Source organism: Anomaloglossus baeobatrachus, chromosome 2 (assembly GCF_048569485.1).
Source record: "Anomaloglossus baeobatrachus isolate aAnoBae1 chromosome 2, aAnoBae1.hap1, whole genome shotgun sequence".
Classification (NCBI taxonomy): domain Eukaryota; kingdom Metazoa; phylum Chordata; class Amphibia; order Anura; family Aromobatidae; genus Anomaloglossus; species Anomaloglossus baeobatrachus.
This window is the reverse complement of record NC_134354.1, coordinates 566,095,521-566,115,336: the sequence shown is the minus strand read 5'-3', so window position 1 is coordinate 566,115,336 and position 19,816 is coordinate 566,095,521. Positions and strand designations below refer to the sequence as shown.

The 19,816-nt window shown below is 42.3% G+C and overlaps 1 protein-coding gene across 1 annotated transcript in view; it reads right to left on the bottom strand.

Moving 5' to 3' along the window:
• Positions 1 to 19,304, bottom strand: part of SLC15A1 (solute carrier family 15 member 1) — a 98,051-nt gene extending 78,747 nt beyond the window's left edge. Inside the window, exon 1 of the mRNA XM_075336722.1 lies at positions 19,219 to 19,304. Coding sequence (XP_075192837.1) covers positions 19,219 to 19,222 — 4 coding nt within the window. The 5' untranslated portion in view covers positions 19,223 to 19,304. The remainder of the gene's footprint in view (positions 1 to 19,218) is intronic.
• Between the last annotated feature and the right edge of the window lie 512 nt (positions 19,305 to 19,816).

Below are 19,816 nucleotides of genomic sequence, written 5' to 3'. Positions count from 1 at the left end.
ATTTTTTTAAATATTTTTTGTTACTTACTAGTTTGAACTTGCGATCATCTGATCGCAATATACAGAAATACCACATCACAGCCAGTTTTTACCACTTTGTTCTTAATGGCAATCAAAGTAACTTCTGTAGCATCTATCTGAAAGTGGTGGGCAATGATTAATCATAAATAGATCTCACAATAAATTAAATAGGCTATGGACTAGGTTGCATCATGAGTCTTGTTAGAAAACACTGGAAGAAAAGCTATGAAAGATTTCAGGGGCTTTCGTCCTTAACTTCCAATCCACAACAATAAATAAGTCTTCATTAATACGTCTATTTTTCATATATGAGTACTTTCTGTTTTTTTCATGAATAGCACTTATACCTATAACAGACTATGGGGCTATTCACATTTCTGTGATTTATTGCGAACGAAGTGGTCCAATCCATGCAAAATTATGGAGACATGTCTGATATCGACATCGGACAACATTCAGATGATATCCGTGTACTGTCCATTTACCACTAACTGATAGATAAGAGAAGGTGGAGAAACTTTTTTTTTCTCAACATTAAAAGAAAATTCATGAAACTTTGACCTAACTCTGATGACACTAATGAGACTCAGTGTGGTTTTTCTCATACATAAAAAAAAATGATGTATGAATGAGGCCTTGGCTCATCAAGATGTCTGTACACATCAATCCGATCAATGACTACAATGAACAAATTGTCCACGGGCCTACTGAGTCAAACTTAGTAGCTTCATATACAGAATGCCATCTACACGGACATCTGACTAAGCCCTTACTCTCAAATAAAAAGTATGGTTGGGAAATATGTGTCAACCATCTAACTATTCAGGAACTTAATGTACTTGAATCTACAACAAAGGGGCTTAGAAATGTAATCATATTACAGATCTTTGCAGTACGGATCTGTTAGCACAAAAAGAATTCAATAATGTACATCTGTTTTATATGCTGGGATTCATTTGCAAGTTTTTTTAAGTCATTATTGTGAGCTTGACACTTTACAGACAAGTCAAGAGGCTGAGTTGTCACTCAAAACACTGACAACTCAGCATGCCCCAACTCCAGGTTCAACGACTGAGCTATCACTCACCCAACTAACAACCTCATCACAGAATGGAGGAATCGTGACAGTATCCCCCTTTTCAAAGGGGGGCACCAGAGCCCTAGGTTTCCCAGGAAACGTCCAATGGAAAGCCTTTATGGAACAATTTGTAACCCAGGATCTCTCTTCAGGTCTCTGTCCCTTCCAATAAACCATTTAATGGAGGGAACTCCAGACCATCCAAGAGTCTATGATCTTCTGAACCTTGAACTCTAGACCTCCATCAACAGTATGAAGTGGTACACAGACACTTCATGTGACCCATATGGACTAATTTTATGTTTGTACTTCAATAAAGAAAGATGTTATCTTCATAATTTTTTGGATCAAGTTGCTGGATTTACTACCTTGAATCCTTGAGATTCTGTATGGCTACCTCTAGGCCACCCTGTAGAATAAGACTTGACTTTTATTACATACCAAATATTAAAAACAATTAAAACAATATCTCACAATATAAGGGTACAAAACTCCACAATATACAGGTAGTCATGGTGCCCATGGTATGGTGACCAATACAAAAAGAAACAATGCAAGCAATCATATGCAGATGAGAGTCATACCTGAAATAATGTCATAAAATATGTAAAAAAAAGGCCAACTCTGAGACAATATAAGACAGTAAGAACCCAGGCCCAATTAGCTATGAGACAGACCTAATGGTGTTATACAGTAAAAAAAACAATCCACATTCTAACCCCAATTGCTGGAGAGACCAGTGAGGCCAAATGGAGGGCGAATGTGAGTAAAGAGTCCCTGAGAGAGAATCCCCACGCGTATTGCCACTGCAGCGGCTTCCCCTGAAGAACTGTCTGATATTGTCTTTTATTGACATATTTTATGACATTCATTCATGCACGACTCTCACCTGCATGTGATTGTATTGTTTAATTTTGTATTGCTCACCCTATCATGGGCACCATGACTACCTGTATATTGTGGAGTTTTGCTCCCTTGTATTGTGGGATACTATTTTAATTGTGGTATGTAATAAGTCACATTTTATTCTACTGGGTATGCTCTCTTGCTGCATGTGCAGTGTCTTTTTCTCCTTGTTACACTGTTGCTCTAGAGAGCACCCATATTTTGATATTTAATTATAATTACCAGTGGTGCACCCTTCCCTTTTGTTTAATATATACACCATGTTCCAAATTATTATGCAAATTATATTTTTCTCTGATTTTCCTAAATGGTCGGTGCAAATGACAGTCAGTCTAATAAAAGTCATCACCCGTTAGAGTATACATCGAATTTTATTGAAGAAACCTCCCAATGATAACAGTATAATCTTCAAAATTAAAAAAAACCTCAAAATGCACTGTTCCAAATTATTGGGCACAGTAGAGTTTCTAAACATTTTATCTTTTACAGAACTGAAAATGCTCATTTGTGGAATTTGCAGCAATAGGAGGTCACATTCACTGAAATAAAAAGCTATTTAAATCCAAAACATCCCAACAGGCCAAGTTACATGTTAACATAGGAACCCTTCTTTGATATAACCTTCACAATTCTTGCATCCATTGAACTTGTGAGTTTTTGGAGAGTTTCTGCTTGAATTTCTTTGCATGATGTCAGAATAGCCTCCCAGAGCTGCTGTTTTGATGTGAACTGCCTCCCACCCTCATAGATCTTTTGCTTGATGATACTCCAAAGGTTCTCTATAGGGTTGAGTTCAGGGGAAGATGGTGGCCACAACATGAGTTTATTTCCTTTTATGTCCATAGCAGCCAATGACACAGAGATATTCTTTGCAGCATGAGATGGTGCATTGTCATGCATGAAGATGATTTTGCTTCTGAAGGCACGTTTCTGCTTTTTGTACCATGGAAGAAAGTTGTCAGTCAGAAAATCTATATACTTTGCAGAGGTTATTTTCACACCTTCAGGAACCGCATACCAGATGTCTCCCCATGATTCCGACCCAAAACATGACTCCTCCACCTTCTTGCTGATGTTGCAGCCTTGTTGAGACATGGTGGCCATCCACCAACCATCCACTACTCCATCCATCTGGACCATCCAGGGTTGCTCAACACTCATCAGTATACAAGAATGTTTGAAAATTAGTCTTCATGTATGTCTGGGCCCACTGCAACCGTTTCTGCTTTTGAGCACTGGTTAGGGGTGGCCGAATAGTAGGTTTATGCACCACAGCAAGCCTTTGAAGGATCCTACACCTTGAGGTTCGAGGGACTCCAGAGGGACTCCAGAGGCACCAGCAGCTTCAAATATCTGTTTGCTGGTTTGTAATGGCTTTTTAGCAGCTGCTCTCTTAATCCAATGAACTTGCCTGGCAGAAACCTTCCTCATTCTGCCTTTATCAGCACGAACACGTACATGCTCTGAATCAGCCACAAATCTCTTCACAGTACAATGATCATGTTTAAATTTTCGTGAAATATCTAATGTTTTCATCCCTTGTCCAAGGCATTGCACCATTTGATGCTTATTGGCAGAAAAGAGATCCTTTTTATTTCCCATGTTACTTGAAAACTGTGGCCTGCTTAATAGCTTAATATTGTGGAGCATCCAGTTTTCCTTTTATTGGGCTCACCTGGCAAAATAATTATCACAGGTATCTTAGATTGAGTTCAGTGAACCAAAGAACCCTGAGACAATACCATCAATGAGTTTCATTGAACAAAAAAAATATTAATCGCTATGACACTTAAAGGCAATCAACTGTGTGCGGTCATACCCGTGTGACCTGGTATCCAGCTTTGGTGGCTGAGGCCCTGCCCCTTCTGGTCACATTGGTATGACCTCACACAGGTTAAACCCTTCAGCAGATAAAATGAACCTCAAGAACAAAATTTCTTGCACAGAACAAGTACATTTCTCCAACTTGGCAAACAAATATTTTTTTGTAAGCTTTGTAAGACAAAATTGACATTTCATAGTGTGATTCCAGATCAGGGGAAAAAATTAGAATATTGTTCAGATAGACTACGATAAACCTTTCAATACAATAAAAAAATATATACTTTTTACAGTTTAAAAAACTGCTACTTCATTGGTTAATCAACAGGGCATGACAAGGTTTTCAAATAGGCCTTCAGACGTTAAAAATGTAGTCTTCCACTTATAACCCTTCGAAATATGTATCAAATTATAAGCCCCTCTAAAATCAAGTTTGGATAACTATTTAGACCTTGTAAATTGATTATATAGGTAGGAGATAAGCGGAAGTGGGTAAGCATTCTTAAATGTTATTTTCTTCAATTTATTGAAATCGAGTTAAGGACAAAGGCCCTCATCTTTCTTTTTAACAAAGAAAAATCCAGGAGCTACAGGTCAGAAAGATTGACTAATATGACCCTTCTGTGAACTTTGGTTTACATATTCTTTCATAGCGGTCCGTTTAGGACCCGATAAATTATACAGGCAAGCTATAGGTAATTTGACATTGGGAATGAGACTGATAGCACAGTCATAAATACGATGTGGAAATATTATCTCTGCCTCTTTTTTCGAGAACACATCCCTAAAGTCCTTCAGATACTCGGGAAAGCCCTCCAGACTAGCGTACAAAACTTGTACAGAATTAAGACATTTGTTATGTTATGACTCCATTTAACAATATCCCTTCTACCACAATCAATGACAGGATTATGAATATTCAATCATGGAAATCTGAGTACCAACGCTACAGGTAAGTTATCCAAAACATAGCAGAAGATAGATTCAGAGTGAAGTGTTCCCACTTTTAAGTGTAAATTCCATTGTTACCAGCTGAACAAGCTTCTGAAGTCACTGTGTCCTGTTAATGACAACAATTTGCATGGGTCCTTCCAATCTACCTGTCCCTAATCCTAGTCTCAGAACCAGTCCTCAATTGATGAAGTTGGCTACATGAATGAAAGAGGATGTGGATAATGAATGATCCTGGAAAAATAGGTCAATATTCTATAGTTCTTTATCTGAGGAGTACAAAGGTACCTGGAAGTCTGAGTGATCTCCTCAACAACCAACTGCTTGTTTGCTTGAGTCCATAATGAGCAGCCCTTGAGAAAATGCCCCACATGACCACAGTGACTCAGAGTCCAAGATAGCAGTGACGTTTCTCTCAATGGTCTGAGAACTGGCAGCTCCAACCTCCATCAGTTCTGGCTCAGCTAAACAACCATTTTTGGAAAAATTTCCAAAACCACCTGTCACTTTTCACATCTTTCCCGAATACTGTAATCTAACTGAATAGCCAGAGTCCCCAAAGGAACTGGGCGGAGTATGCAGAACCAGTGTCCTTAAGTGAATCCAAAAGGCCACAGTGAAACTGACAGCCGAGAGCTGCAACATTCCAAAAAACTTCATTGGACCATTGCCGGATCTCAGTACTATAGTCCGCAGCTGGGCAGCTCCCTGTATCAGGTTCATGATCTTTGTCTCTGCCACTTAGATTCTGTCAGGTTCTTCATAGATTAACCCTAATGGAGTGATAAAAGGCATCAACAGATGACCAATCTGGTGCTTGTGGGGGCAATAAAAACGCCCAAGTCTGAGGACCCCCTCGCAGCAGGAACATTATTCCCACCCGCTAGGACTAATTCCATGAATACTGGGGTTGCAAACTGAAAAATAGCCTGCAGCTCTCCCTGAACACCCTAAGCTGATCTTTCTCTCCTGAAAATTTGTCAGGAAGGATCATAACTAGTCCGGGAGAGACCAACTGCACATCAGAAGATACAGAAGTCAAAGCTGCAGTCAGCAATGGAGGACTCAGAGAGGCACCCATCGCACTTGATAACTGACCCTGCAACTAAAGGCTGCTTTACACCAGACAATCTATCGTGCGATAGATCGTCGGGGTCACGTTTTTTGTGACGCACATCCGGCATCGCTGGCGATGCCGGCCTGTGTGACACCTCCTAGCGACGCAGTATCGCTCACAAATCGTGAGTCGTGTACTGGTCGCTAGGTTCCATAATATTGTTTAATTTAGTTGTTCATCGTTTCCGTGGTACCACACGCCGCTCCGTGTGACACTCCGGGAACGATGAACAGCAGCTCACCTGCGTCACGCGGCCGCCGCCGGCTATGTGAAGGAAGGAGGTGGGCAGGATGTTTACGTCCCGCTCATCTCTGCCCCTCCGCTTCCATTGGCTGGCGTCCGTGTGACGTCGCTGTGACGCCGAACGTCCCTCCCACTCCAGGAAGTGGACGTTCGCCGCCCACAGCGAGGTCGCACGAGAGGTAAGTATGTGTGACGGGGGGTTACCGACTTTGTGCGCCACGGGCAGCGATTTGACCGTGACGCAAAAAGGACTGGGGTGGTTACGATCGATTGTGAAATTGCACAATCGGTCGTACCGTGTAAAGCAGCCTTTAGACTGTGACATCTCTAGTCTCTGGTACATCCCGGCCAGATCATGAACCACCTGGCTCAGATTTATTATCTGATCAAACAGTGTATGAATAGGATCCATACTAATGAGGAGAGTAAAAAATAGTGAGGCCTGTCTTAATTTGTCGTAAGTCACTACAAAGACAAGTCAGAGATAGGGTAGTCAAACATTCTGGGTTCAGATACCAGAAAAGCTTGTCAGAAGTAAGAGTATAAGCAGAGGCATAGTCAGGTCAAGGTCCAAAGTCTGAATACCTGGAGGGCTGTGGATCAGAGTGAATGGATGAGGCAAAAGGAAGGTCAGATGATGGTCAGAGGTCTGGCAACAATGATCAGAACACCAATCACAGATACAGGCCTGCAAGCACCACAGAACTGAATAATAAGACTGGCAGTACTCTGGGCTAAACTGCACAGTTAAATAACTGGACAATTACCAGGGACCCGGAGAACCAGCAAAAATCTAGCACCTTCCAGTTTGAGATTGGACTACTGAACAGTCATTCAAAACACTGACAGCTCAAGAAGCCCCAGCTCCAGGTTGGATGACTGAGCTGTCACTTGCCCAACTGACAGCTGAGCACACCCTGATTACAGAGAGGAGAAATTATTTTTTTATCTCCTGGTATTCATTATTGGTTTTGGGCCAAGTTCTTTAAAATGATGCACACAGCACTGGAATCTTGCAGAAAATAAAAATTGCTCTTACTTCTTGACTTTTTGTCTATAACAGTTTATGTATTTTATGTAGTTCAAAAAGTTCCATTTCAAAATGTGAGCAAAAATGTCAGACATGGAACTACTTTAGATGGGGACTAAAAATGCGCAAAAATGTAGCTGAGTTTTAAAAAGCCGCAATTAATAAATTAGTCAAAAACATCTGGAAAAGCAAAGCTCACGTACAAAAGGCACAATTTAAAGGAATAAAGTACAAATAAAAAACTGGCAAAAGAACACTAAAAGCTAGTAAAAAAAAGTCTTACAAATGTAAATGTAATAATGACTTGGGCAACATATAGTCAATAAGTTATCTGTTTACTCCTATGCAAAATCTGTAACATCCAGAAACTATACTTACTGGTAGATATAGAGTTAACCTTCAATCAAATAGCATTAAACTAATACCTGGCTGCCTTTCTAGAGCAGTGGCTACAAGGAGAAAATGAACTTATATTCTATAGCATGAGTGTAAAGTGCTCAGTGTTAATCAAAGTGTCAGGAAGTGATTACAGCCACACAGTGTAGACAATGGAGATTGTAAGGCCAGTTTCACACATCCAGCATTTCGACGGATTGCCGGATCAGGCACACTCCAGTACAGTGTAATACTGTACAATGGAATTGCGGCAAGCTCCGCTCACATGCTCCGGTCACATGACAGCATGTGACCGGAGCATGTGACTGGAGCTTGCCGCAATTCCATTGTACAGTATTACACTGTACTGGAGTGTGCCGGATCCGGCAATCCGTCGGAATGCCGGATGTGTGAAACGGGCCTAACTAGTCCCTGCACCACCTCTAGGACTGGGAACAAATAGCCGCAAGGAGGATATAAGTTCATTTTCTCGCTGTAGCTGCTGCTCCAGTAAGACAGGCATTATTTTAATGCTATTTATCTGCAGATTAACCCAACAACTGCAGGTAAATAGCATTTTTGGACATGACTGGTACCCTTTAGGATCCCAGCATAGTACTACTACTGAAATGCAGCCTTCTCAAATTAAAGAGTACCAGTCAATTGCTCCCAAAAAATAGTTAAATATCTGGCAAAAATGAATCCTGATTTTGCCTCTCTTTTCTGTTTTAATGTTTCTCAATTGCAGAGATATTCACATTTGCTTTGATTGGAGTGCAGTATGTGAAATCTCTGCTTGTAGACCAACTGGACATTTCTTCAGAGTTTTTTCTGAGGGTATACACTTTCACTCACATCTCAGTAGCTGCTCCGCCACTATCAGTCTCAGACGCTGCCGAGCTGTGACTGGCAGCGTCTGGGGGAAATGGTGAAAGTGCACGCCCCAGAGAAGAATTTGAAGAAACACCCAGTGGTCTGCAAGCAAACATTCCACATACTGTCTTCTAACAGCAGCAAATGTAAACTTCTCTGCAAGGTATTGACAGATTCGGGGGAGCTAAGGGATTTAGCTCAATTATTTTTTAACAAATGACAGGTCCCCTTTAACCCTTTAGTGACGGAGCTAATTTTCACCTTAATGACCAGACCAAATTTTGCAATTCTGACCAGTGTCACTTCATGAGGTTATAACTCTAGAACGCTTCAACGGATCCCGGTGATTCTGAGATTGTTTTTTCGTCACATATTGGACTTCATGTTAGTACCAAATTTAGGACAATATTTTTTGCGTTTATTTATGAAAAAAATTGAATATTGGCAAAAATTTTGAAAATTTAGCAATTTTCAACTTTTGAATTTTTATACCGTTAAACCAGAGATTTCTGTGACACAAAATAGTTAATAAATAACATTTCCCACTTATCTACTTTACATCAGCACAATTTTGGAAACAAATTTTTTTTTCGTTAGGAAGTTAGAGGGGTTCAAAGTTTATCAGCGATTTCTCATTTTTACATCAAAATTTACAAAACCATTTTTTTAGGGACCACATCACATTTGAAGTGACTTTGAGAGGCCTAGATGACAGAAAATACCCAAAAGTGACCCCATTCTAAAAACTGCAACCCCCAAAGTACTCAAAACCACATTCAAGAAGTTTATTGACCCTTCAGGTGCTTCACATGAACAAAAGCAATGTGGAATGAAAAAAAGCAAAAATTAAATTTTACCTAAAAATGTTGCTCTAACCCAAATTTATTCACTTTTAGAAGAAATAACACAACAAAATGGACCCCAAAACTTGTTCCCCACTTTCTTATGAGCGCGCCGATACCCCACATGTGGTCAGAAACCTCTGTTTGGACAAATGGGAGGGCTCGGAACAGAAGGAGCAATATTTGAATTTTGGAAAGCAAATTTGGCTGAAATAGATTGCGGGCACCATGTTGCATTTACAGGTCCGCTAAGGTACCTAAACAGAAGAAATCCCTCACAAGTGACACCATTTTGGAAACTAGACCCCTCAAGGCTTCTATCTAGGGGTATAGTGAGCATTTTAGATCCACAGGTACTTCACAGATTTTGTTAACGTTACGTTGTCATATTGAAAATTTTAATAATTTTCTCAAAAATGTTGCTTTAGCATCAATATTCTCACTTTTTCAAGAGGTAATTCCAAAAATTTGACCTCAAGGTTTGTTAACCACTTTTTTATGAGCGCGGTGATACCTCACATGTGGTCTGAAACCTTTGTTTGGACAAATGGGAGGGCTTGGAACGAAAGGAGCAATATTTGAATTTTGGAAAGGAAATTTGGCTGAAAAAGATTGCGGGCACCATGTCACATTTGGAGGACCCCTAAAGTACCTAAACAGCAGAAACCCCGCACAAGTGACCCCATTTTGGAAACTAGGCCCCTCAAGGAATTTATCTAGATGTTTGGTGAGTACCCTGAACCCCCAGGTGCTTCACAGAATTTTATAACGTTGAGCCATGAAAAAAAAAAAATAAAATTTTACCACAAAATTGTTATTTCAACCAGGTAGCTTTTTTTTTAACAAGAGTAAAAGGAAAAAATTCAGCATAACATTTATTGTGCAATTTCTCCTGAGTATGCTGATACCTTATATGTGGTGGAAATCAACTGTTTGGGCGCATGGCAGGGCTCGGAAGGGAAGGAGTGCCATTTGACTGCAAAATTGACTGGAATCAATAGCGGACGCCAGGTTGCATTTGGAGAGCCCCTGAGGTGCCTAAACAGTGGCGGTCCCCCACAAGTGACCCCATTCTGGAAACAAGACACCTCAAGGCTTTTATCTAGGTGTATAGTGAGCAGTTTGAATCCACGAATACTTCACAGAATTTGATAAGCTTAGGTTGCCATATTGAAAATTTTCATTTTTTTCACAAAAATGTTGCTTCAGCATCAAATTTCTCACTTTTTCAAGAGACAACAACAAACCGTGGACCCAACAGGTTGTTATCCAATGTCTTATGAGCACAGGGATACCCCACATGTGGCCAAAAACCTCTGTTTGGATAAATGGGAGGGCTTGGAATGGAAGGAGTACCATTTGAATTCTGGAAAAGTTGAGATAAATTGCGGGCACCATGTCACATTTGCAGGGCCCCTTGGGTACCTATACAGCAGAAACCCCCCACAAGTGACCCCATTTTGGAAACTGGATTTTATTCAGGAGTATAGTAAGCATTTTGAATCCACAGGTACTTCACAAAAATGTTGCTTTAGCAACAAATGTCTCACTTTTAGGCTATGTGGCCATGATCCAGCGACATGGCGTCTAGTATACAGTGTCAGCCGTCCTGCAGAGATATGAGTGTTGTCCACGGGAGAACGCAGCTGCCCATGCCCACGATTTGGGTTCAGGCCGCTGTGGAGCTCTATGCTACCTGTAGAGAACACTCATCTCCGCAGCATAAATTGACATGCTGAGGCTCGGGAAGCTGCACCACAGGTCAGTGTATGCTGCGGAGAAAAGAAGCACAGTGGGCATGAGATTTCTAAAAATCCTTCCACTGTGCTTCTACTGCACAACGCAGCGCTATGGACGCAGGGAAAACACTCTGCGCCCAAAACGCTGCAAATCCCGATTGTGGGCGCACAGCCTAAAATGCTACAATGGATGAATGGATAGATGTCAAACAAATATAACGTCCCACCCCCCTTCATATTCTAAGCTGGCGCCCTTTAGTGCCTTTCATGTGGCACTAAAGGGTGCCTAGCCTTGTATTTAGCCCCCCAAAAAATTAATAATTAAAATAAACGACGTGGGGTCCCCCCTATTTTTGATAGCCAGCTAGGGTAAAGCAGACAGCTGTAGCCTGCAAACCACAGCTGACAGCTTCACCTTGGCTGGTGATCAATTTGGAGGGCTCCCCAGGCGTCTTTTTAAAAAAAAAAAACGTGGGGTCCCCCCCAAATTAGATCACCAGCCAAGGTGAAGCGGACAGCTGGGGTCTGGTATTCTCAGGGTGGGAAGAGCCATGGTTATTGGACTCTTCCCAGCCTAAAAATAGCAGGCCGCAGCCGCCCCAGAAGTGGCGCATCCATTAGATGCGCCAATCCTGGCGCTTCGCTCCAGCTCATCCCGCGCCCTGGTGCAGTGGCAGACGGGGTAATATATGGGGTTGATACCAGCTGTAATGTCACCTGGCATCAAGCCCTGGGGTTAGTGATGTCACAGCATCTGAACAGATACCCGACATCACTAACCCAGTCAAGTAATAGAAAAAAATAAAGACAAAAAAAAATTTTATTTGAAAAAAAAACTCCCCGAAACATTCCTCTTTTACCAATTTATTGAAAATAAATAAATTTCGGTCGCTGTAATCCATGTTGGAGGTCCCACGCCGACTCTGGATCTTCTAGAATATGGGGGGCACGTTCAGGGAACGTATCCCCCATTTCCTGGAAGAGCAAGCTCTCCATGAGCAGTGTGGGTGCAGTAATCTGAGAATACTGCACTCACACTGCCCCGGTCCAACCTAGGGCAGAGTGACCTGCAGTAACCTTATTCTAGAATATGAGGGGCACGCTCACAGAACGTACCCCCCATTTTCTAGAACAGCAGTCTCTCCATGTGAGGAGTGTGGCTGCAGATTACCATACTCACCCTCCCCCGGTCCACAGTGCAGCAGCCTGTGTAGCAGCGACGTCAGAGTCCCTGCTTGCAGGGATCCAGCTGACAGCCGCTTTCTGCGCATGCGCCGCCAGCTTTCAAGAAGCAGGCGGCGTGATCGCAGGGACGGATCACCAGCAGACAGGTAACGTAAGACCGGGGGCTGGGGGGGGCTGGGCTGGGTGACGGGGGTGATGGGGGGTGACGGGGGGTGACGGGGGGTGACGGCGGGACAACTTTCTACCGCATGTGACGTGTCACATGCGGCAGAAAGAGCAGGATGGATGCGGCCGCCATGTTCCACGCTCTGGAGGGGGGAGGGGGGAGGCGGCTCTGGAGACCGGAGGGGGCTCCGGGGACCAGAGATCTCCGGTGGCCCGGAGGAGGGGTCAGGGGGAGGACATTTCCCTCCGATCTGAAATGTTTGATCATTTCAGATCGGAGGGAAATGAATGCAGAGCCGGCGGCGGCTGCAGTTTTCAGCGCGCGTCGTCTTGGATTTTCCGGAGGGGGGGTAGGGGTGGTGGGGGGACTCTCCGGTACCGGGGGCTTTGGGGGCACTAAGGGCTCATATTTATTTCTCATCTGACATGTTTGATCATGTCAGATGAGAAATAAATCAATTTTACCGGCCATTTTTTTTTTTTTAATGTTGTCGCCGGTATACGGTGTATACCGGCGATCGCATTAACGGGGTCCAAAAAAAACACCCCGATTCATAATCTTGGGGGTCTCAGCTACCTCCGGTAGCTGAAACCCCCGAGATTTTTCGTCACTGGGGGGCGCTACAAGCTTTTTCCGGCCTGACGTCTCAAGACGTCGGAACAGAATAAGTACCCTGTTTTTCCGACGTCTTGAGACGTTAGGCCGTCGCTATGGGGTTAATTCTCCTATTATTATATTGTCATTTACAAATATTTACGAATTTGATATTTATCGTTATTTGATATTTATTTTAGATTTTTTTGTTTTCAGATATACAGTGGATATGAGCTGGTAAAAATCACAAACAAGGCCCTCATCATCCAGATGTTTACACATCTATAAGATGGAAGCAATTTCAGTCTTGAAATATATTTTCCGGTCAATTTCACAATCCATGGGACTGGGCTCCAGCACTCTGCACTGAGCGTTATCTCTTGACGGAGCAATCAGATGCACTTTGAGTTTCAGTTTGATTGCCAATTTGTTTATATGTGTAATGGCTGATTGTTTCTGTAATATTTGTTCTGTAACTAATGGCAATAAAATATGACTCTAAAATTAGCAAGTGGAATAGACTTAATTTTGCAACATTAGTTTATGTACATATTATTGGATCATAGAGAAAATTGGATGCCAGTATCTCCATTTCCATGAATCACTTCACGTGTTGTTCAGATCTCCTATTTTATGATCTATAGCTCTTAAGATTATGACTTCCTTATTCTGGGTCTCTCGTGTTCACACAAGCACAAATGTACGACTTAGTCATCATTGTATTTAATTGGTTTCTGACCCTAAGTGACTGAATTGGTGCAGTGCAGATGGATATTATTTGTGCATATGTTTGCTCAAGTAATGCCTTTTTCACATTATATAACCTATTGTATAATAGGTTCTTGAAAGTACGGTTTCCCCACCACTTTCCATAAGTGCATGGAGAGTTAAGGCTGCTTTACACCAGAAAATCTATCGTGCGATAGATCGTCGGGGTCACGGTTTTTGTGACGCAGATCCGGCATCGCTGGCGATGCCGGCCTGTGTGACACCTCCTAGCAACGCAGTATCGCTCACAAATCGTGAGTCGTGTACTGCTCGCTAGGTTCCATAATATCGTTTAATTTAGTTGTTCATCGTTTCCGGGGTAGCACACGCCGCTCCGTGTGACACCCCGGGAACGATGAACAGCAGCTCACCTGCGTCACGCGGCCGCCGTCGGCTATTTGAAGGAAGGAGGTGGGCGGGATGTTTACGTCCTGTTCATCTCCGCCCCTCCGCTTCCATTGGCCGGCGGCCGTGTGACAGCGCTGTGACGCCGAACATCCCTCCCACTCCAGGAAGTGGACGTTCGCCGCCCACAGCGAGGTCGCACGAGAGGTAAGTATGTGTGACGGGGGTTACTGACTTTGTGCGACACGGGCAGCGATTTGCCCGTGACGCAAAAAGGACGGGGGCGGGTACGATCGATTGTGAAATTGCACAATCGGTCGTACCATGTAAAGCAGCCTTTAGGCAATGTCTGATATCAATCACTCATTAGGACCGCCCCAACCTTACAGTACCTAGGAGGATGTTTCTTCTTCTCTGCACTCAGTACATTCGCAATCCTGTGTTCTTCTGATGTTTGAAATGACACAGAATGGTTTTTATTGTCATACAACCCCATTAAAAAGACTATGATTAACGAGAGAGAGAGTGTGAGACTGTCTGTTTTTAAAAAACTGATTTCAGCTGCATCTGATTTTTTTTTACATTGGAGAAAAAAATGGATCCTTTACAAATGAAAGAGAAATGGATGGATGATTATTAGATCCGTTTTCCAAATAAGTTCAATGTTAACAAAAACTAATCCAGCTGAGAAAACAGACAAAAAAAGTTGTGTCCGCAGAACTTTTTTTGCAATAATTGTTCTCCAAATAAAGCTGGTGTCACACATAACGACGACGACAACGACGTCGCTGCTACGTCACCATTTTCTGTGACGTTGCAGCGACGTCCCGTCGCTGTCGCTGTGTGTGACATCCAGCAACGACCTGGCCCCTGCTGTGAGGTCGCCGGTCGTTGCTGAATGTCCAGCTTCATTTTTTGGTCGTCACTCTCCCGCTGTGACACACACATCGCTGTGTGTGACAGCGAGAGAGCGACGAAATGAAGCGATCAGGAGCCGGCACTGGCAGCTGCGGTAAGCTGTAACCAGCGTAAACATCGGGTAACCAAGGGAAGACCTTTCCCTGGTTACCCGATGTTTACGCTGGTTACCAGCCTCCGCTCTTGCTGCCAGCGCCGGCTCCTGCACTGTGACATGTGGCTGCAGTATGCATCGGGTAATTAACCCAATGTATACTGTAGCAAGGAGAGCAAGGAGCCAGCGCTAAGCAGTGCGCGCGGCTCCCTGCTCTCTGCACTGTGACATGTAGCTGCAGCACACATCGGGTTAATTAACCCGATGTGTGCTGCAGGAGAGCAAGGAGCCAGCGCTAAGCGCGGCTCCCTGCTCTCTGAACTGTGACATGTAGCTGCAGCACACATCGGGTTAATTAACCCGATGTGTGCTGCAGGAGAGCAAGGAGCCAGCGCTAAGCGCGGCTCCCTGCTCTCTGAACATGTAGCACAGCGACGTTATGATCGCTGCTTCTGCTGTGTTTGACAGCTAAGCAGCGATCATAACAGCGACTTACAAGGTCGCTGTTACGTCACCGAAAATGGTGACGTAACAGCGACGTCGTTGTCGCTGTCGTTTAGTGTGACACCAGCTTAACACTAGTGTTCTCTTCATTGTTTAACTAATGGATTAAAAAAAAGCCTGTAAAAAGACACCCAAAAAAGAGCTGATAAAAATAAATATAAAAAGGCTGCCAGAAAAATTAATCAAGAAAGTGCTCATGAAAAAAGACCAAAAGAAGCAAATAAAAGACGTTTAACATCAGCAAAAAGGTGGGTTTATGGAATCATCTTTTGCTTGAAGAGTTGTTGGAAAGAGTTGGGGTTATGTTCACACTGCGTCTTTTTCCTGTAGTAAAAAAAACACCTTTTCTAAAGCAGCAGTTGCTTCACATATTGCTTCTGTTCTCTGGAGTTTTGAAAATCTAAAGTGTCTTTTTGTAACATTTTTTCATCAGCTTCTGAACCTTCTTTATATTTTTTCCCCCTTTTTAGTAGCATCTTATTTGTATTTTGTGTTTCTTTTTATGGTTATTCTCTGGCTTTCTTTAAATTTTTATTGCATTAAACAATGAACACACTAGCATTTCATTTACGCAAAAAACTCTTGACAAAACACCCAAGAAGAAGCGTCTGCATCTTATACATGTCTTTTCAGCTTTTCCATTGACTTCTATTGTAAAGTATTCAGTATCTTCCTTGCAACAATCTCCAGATGATTGGACGTCTTTTAAATGCTTGTTGTCTTTTGAAAGCTTGAGCGGTCTGAGCATTTGCTTAAAAAAGTGCTAGCATTTTCTTAATTTTTTTAAAAGGATTTTTAAAAACACCTAGGATACACCAGTGAATAGATGACAAAAAAAAATGCTGATTAAAAAAAATGGGGGAAAATGAAAAAAATAAAATGTTGTAAAAGCGTACAGGAAAAGAAAAAAATAAAAAACATTAAAAATCATGCTTCAGGTTTTCAAAACTCCTTAGAAAAAGAGTGATTCCTGAAGCATCTTCTGCTTGAAAAAATGGATGTCCGCTGGAAGAAGACAGTGTGTACTCAAAGGGTGTGAGCTTTATTCAGGCTGTCAAAAACTGAGTTTTTTTGGTGGAAACACTTCAGGAAATTCTCCTTATTTGGATAGTTTTTTAGAAGTTTTAGTATCCTGAATCGGTTTTGAAGGGTTTTTCAAGTGCTTTTGCAGAGTTTTTTCCTGAAGAGTTTTTGCAGCCTTTTGATTGCCGAATGCCAAGTTTTTATCATGCGTCCCTGAGACGCTTCAAAGAAGTGTCCTCCACTTCGTTTTCTCCCATCGGATGTTTTTTTTTTTTTTTTTTTTTTTTTTTAAATCTTGAAGCATTTAAAAGATGCTCAAAATACTAAACATATGAACAGCAAGTTGTTTTTCCATAGAGAGAATTTGGGGAGTGTTTTCCAGCTTTTTTAGAAGCAGACACAGTGTGAACCTTCCCTAAAGTGCCAAGCCTCATGAGTTTTAATGCTGTTTACAACTGTAGTAACTTTGCCTAGGGGTTGTCTATGTTTGTTCTATACTTTATGTACAGACTTCAATTTCAATAACAAACAAATTTTTTATCTTCACTTTTCAATTGTCTTTTATGGGAACAGTTGGGTTTTTATTTTGCCTATTTTGCTGACAATTCATTTTACGCAGAATTACTCATTCTATGCTATGGTCTTTGTGCCAGTAAATACATATATCTTTAGAAATAACATACTAATGTGCTAAAAATTGAAATATGCTAAGAATATCATAGCATTACAGTAACTTCACGTCAAAGATTACTGTGTATTCAAGAAATTACACTCAGGGCAATTTACATTTGTATATTTTAAATCTATGGGAATAACTCCCAAGACCAATGGGTCCTCTGTGTAAGGGCCGCTTTACACACTGCGACATCGCTAGCATTTGCTGGCGATGTCGAGCGCGATAGCACCCGCGCCCGTCGTATGGCCGATATGTGGTCATCGCTGCCGTAGCGAACATTATCGCCACGGCAGCGTCACACGCATATACCTGTTCAGCGACGTCGCTGTGACTGCCGAACAATCCCTCCCTGAAGGGGGAGGTGCGTTCAGCGTCACCGCGACGTCACTAAGCGGCCTGCCAATAGAAGCGAAGGGGCGGAGATGAGCGGGACGTAACATCCCGCCCACCTTCTTTCTTCCTCATTGCCGGCGGACGCAGGTAAGGTGAGGTTCCTCGTTCCTGCGGTGTCACACATAGCGATGTATGCTGCCGCAGGAACGACGAACAACATCGTACCTGCAGCTGCAACGATAATTGGGAATGGACCCCCATGTCACCGATTAGTGATTTTGAACGTTCTTGCAACGATTCAAAATTGCTCATAGGTGTCACACGCAATGACATTGCTAACGCGGCCGGATGTTCGCCAGAATTTCCGTGACCCCATCGACATCGCTTTAGCGATGTCGTAGTGTGTAAAGCGGCCCTTGCTCTTTACCTATACCTGCAGGAAAGTGAAGGTCCTGCAATGATACATCACAACATTTCTTATGTTTTTTATTAAATATGTTTAGTGGGATTTCTTATCAATTATAGTGCTTGTATGCTGGCCATTTCTGACATAGAGAATTGTTAATGGATAATGTCTAATCCTTAAAAAGGTTGTCCACTACTTTAACATTGATGGTCTATCCTTAGGACAGGTCATCAATGCCTGATGGGCCAGGGTCCGACACCCAGCACCCTCACTGTTTAGTTGTTGTCAGTGCCGGTGGCAGTAGCAGATGGCCGGAAATGCTCACTAACAGAGCTGCTCCGTCTTCTGATAATGGCCGCGGCCGGGTACAGCACATTTGCCTCCTATTGTTTTGAATGGGAGGCAGATGTGCAGAAGATGGAAAACCTTCGAATGGGAGCATTTCTGGCTGCCTGCTGCCACCAGCACCATGAACAGCTAATCTATGAAGGTGTTTGGAGTCGGATCTCGGACGATCAGATGTTGCTGACCTGTCCTAAGGAGTAGGACACACAATCAATGTTAAAGTAGTAGATAGCTTCTTTAAGACTTTTGGTCTTATTTAGGCAAAGTAAAGGTAAAAAATACAACTGTTTTGCTAAAACCTTGCTATTTTGAACAACTGAGGATTTTTTAGAAAAAATTCTTAACTCTACAAGAATGTCCTAGTGATATTATCACAGATTCATAGATATTCATGAAAAAGCAGATAGAAATATTAGTATTAGTAATAAAGAAGCAGTCGAGTAGGTAATGTCACATTTCTCCGTATTGCTCTTGTGCATGCATGTTTACATTTATGTTTTTATTTTAGGGAGTAGTGTAAATGAATTTTACGCTCAAGCTAATACACTTACATGTTTATATGTTTTGCAGCTTAAAAATTTCTATAGTAAATACACAAGTGTACAATTAATCTGTTCTAATATTTGTAATCCGGCAGAAAGATTAGAAGATTCCAAGCAAATATTCCCTATTATTATACACATTTACATTAGTATCCCAGATTTAGAGAAGAAACCATATAGGAAATTACTACAAAAACAATGAATTAGTCAAATACTAGATATTACGTTACAATTTTAGGTTAGTTATTATGATGCAACATAGTAGATAATGAGCATTATTAAGGACAGTACAGATTAGTGGGTTGCAGTAAGTAGTTACATACCCATGGTGACTGTGATAGTGCCACTGAGTGGTGGTGTATTCTTTGGAGAATGGGAGGGATGTCCTGTTGTAGTCCTTTCTTTTAAAGTCCCTGCACTTGGCTGCGGACCAGCACTAGGTACTTATTACATAGACAAAGTACCTTCTCTCCTCCTGTTTTCTTCCTTCTTCTTGGATAGAAGGGCATCATAGGGAGCTCCTCCTCTGCCCCAGCACTGGCTGTAGGGTACAGTTCAGAGTTTGGTTAACTTCTGTGGGAAGAGAAGGGGCAGGAGGGCTGCAATGAAATCTGTGTGCCACAGCAAAATGACGTGCAATCGCTGATAAAAGTCAGTTGTTTACAGTGGCTGTTGGCAGCGGAGAGCACATCAGCTGTGTACATTATATGGGCAGAACACTTGAATTACCCTGGGAGGCGGCAACATTTAGGATACGAGTTTCATTGTAAGGCACATCGGCTGGTAAACAAACATCATTTGTAATGTAGTCTATTTCTTAGCACTCTGAGCCGCTATAAGATGCATATGTGTGAACTCATTTAGCCAAATTACACCTAAGTCCACATGATTTTGCAGTGCACCTGCTAATATCAGTGAGGA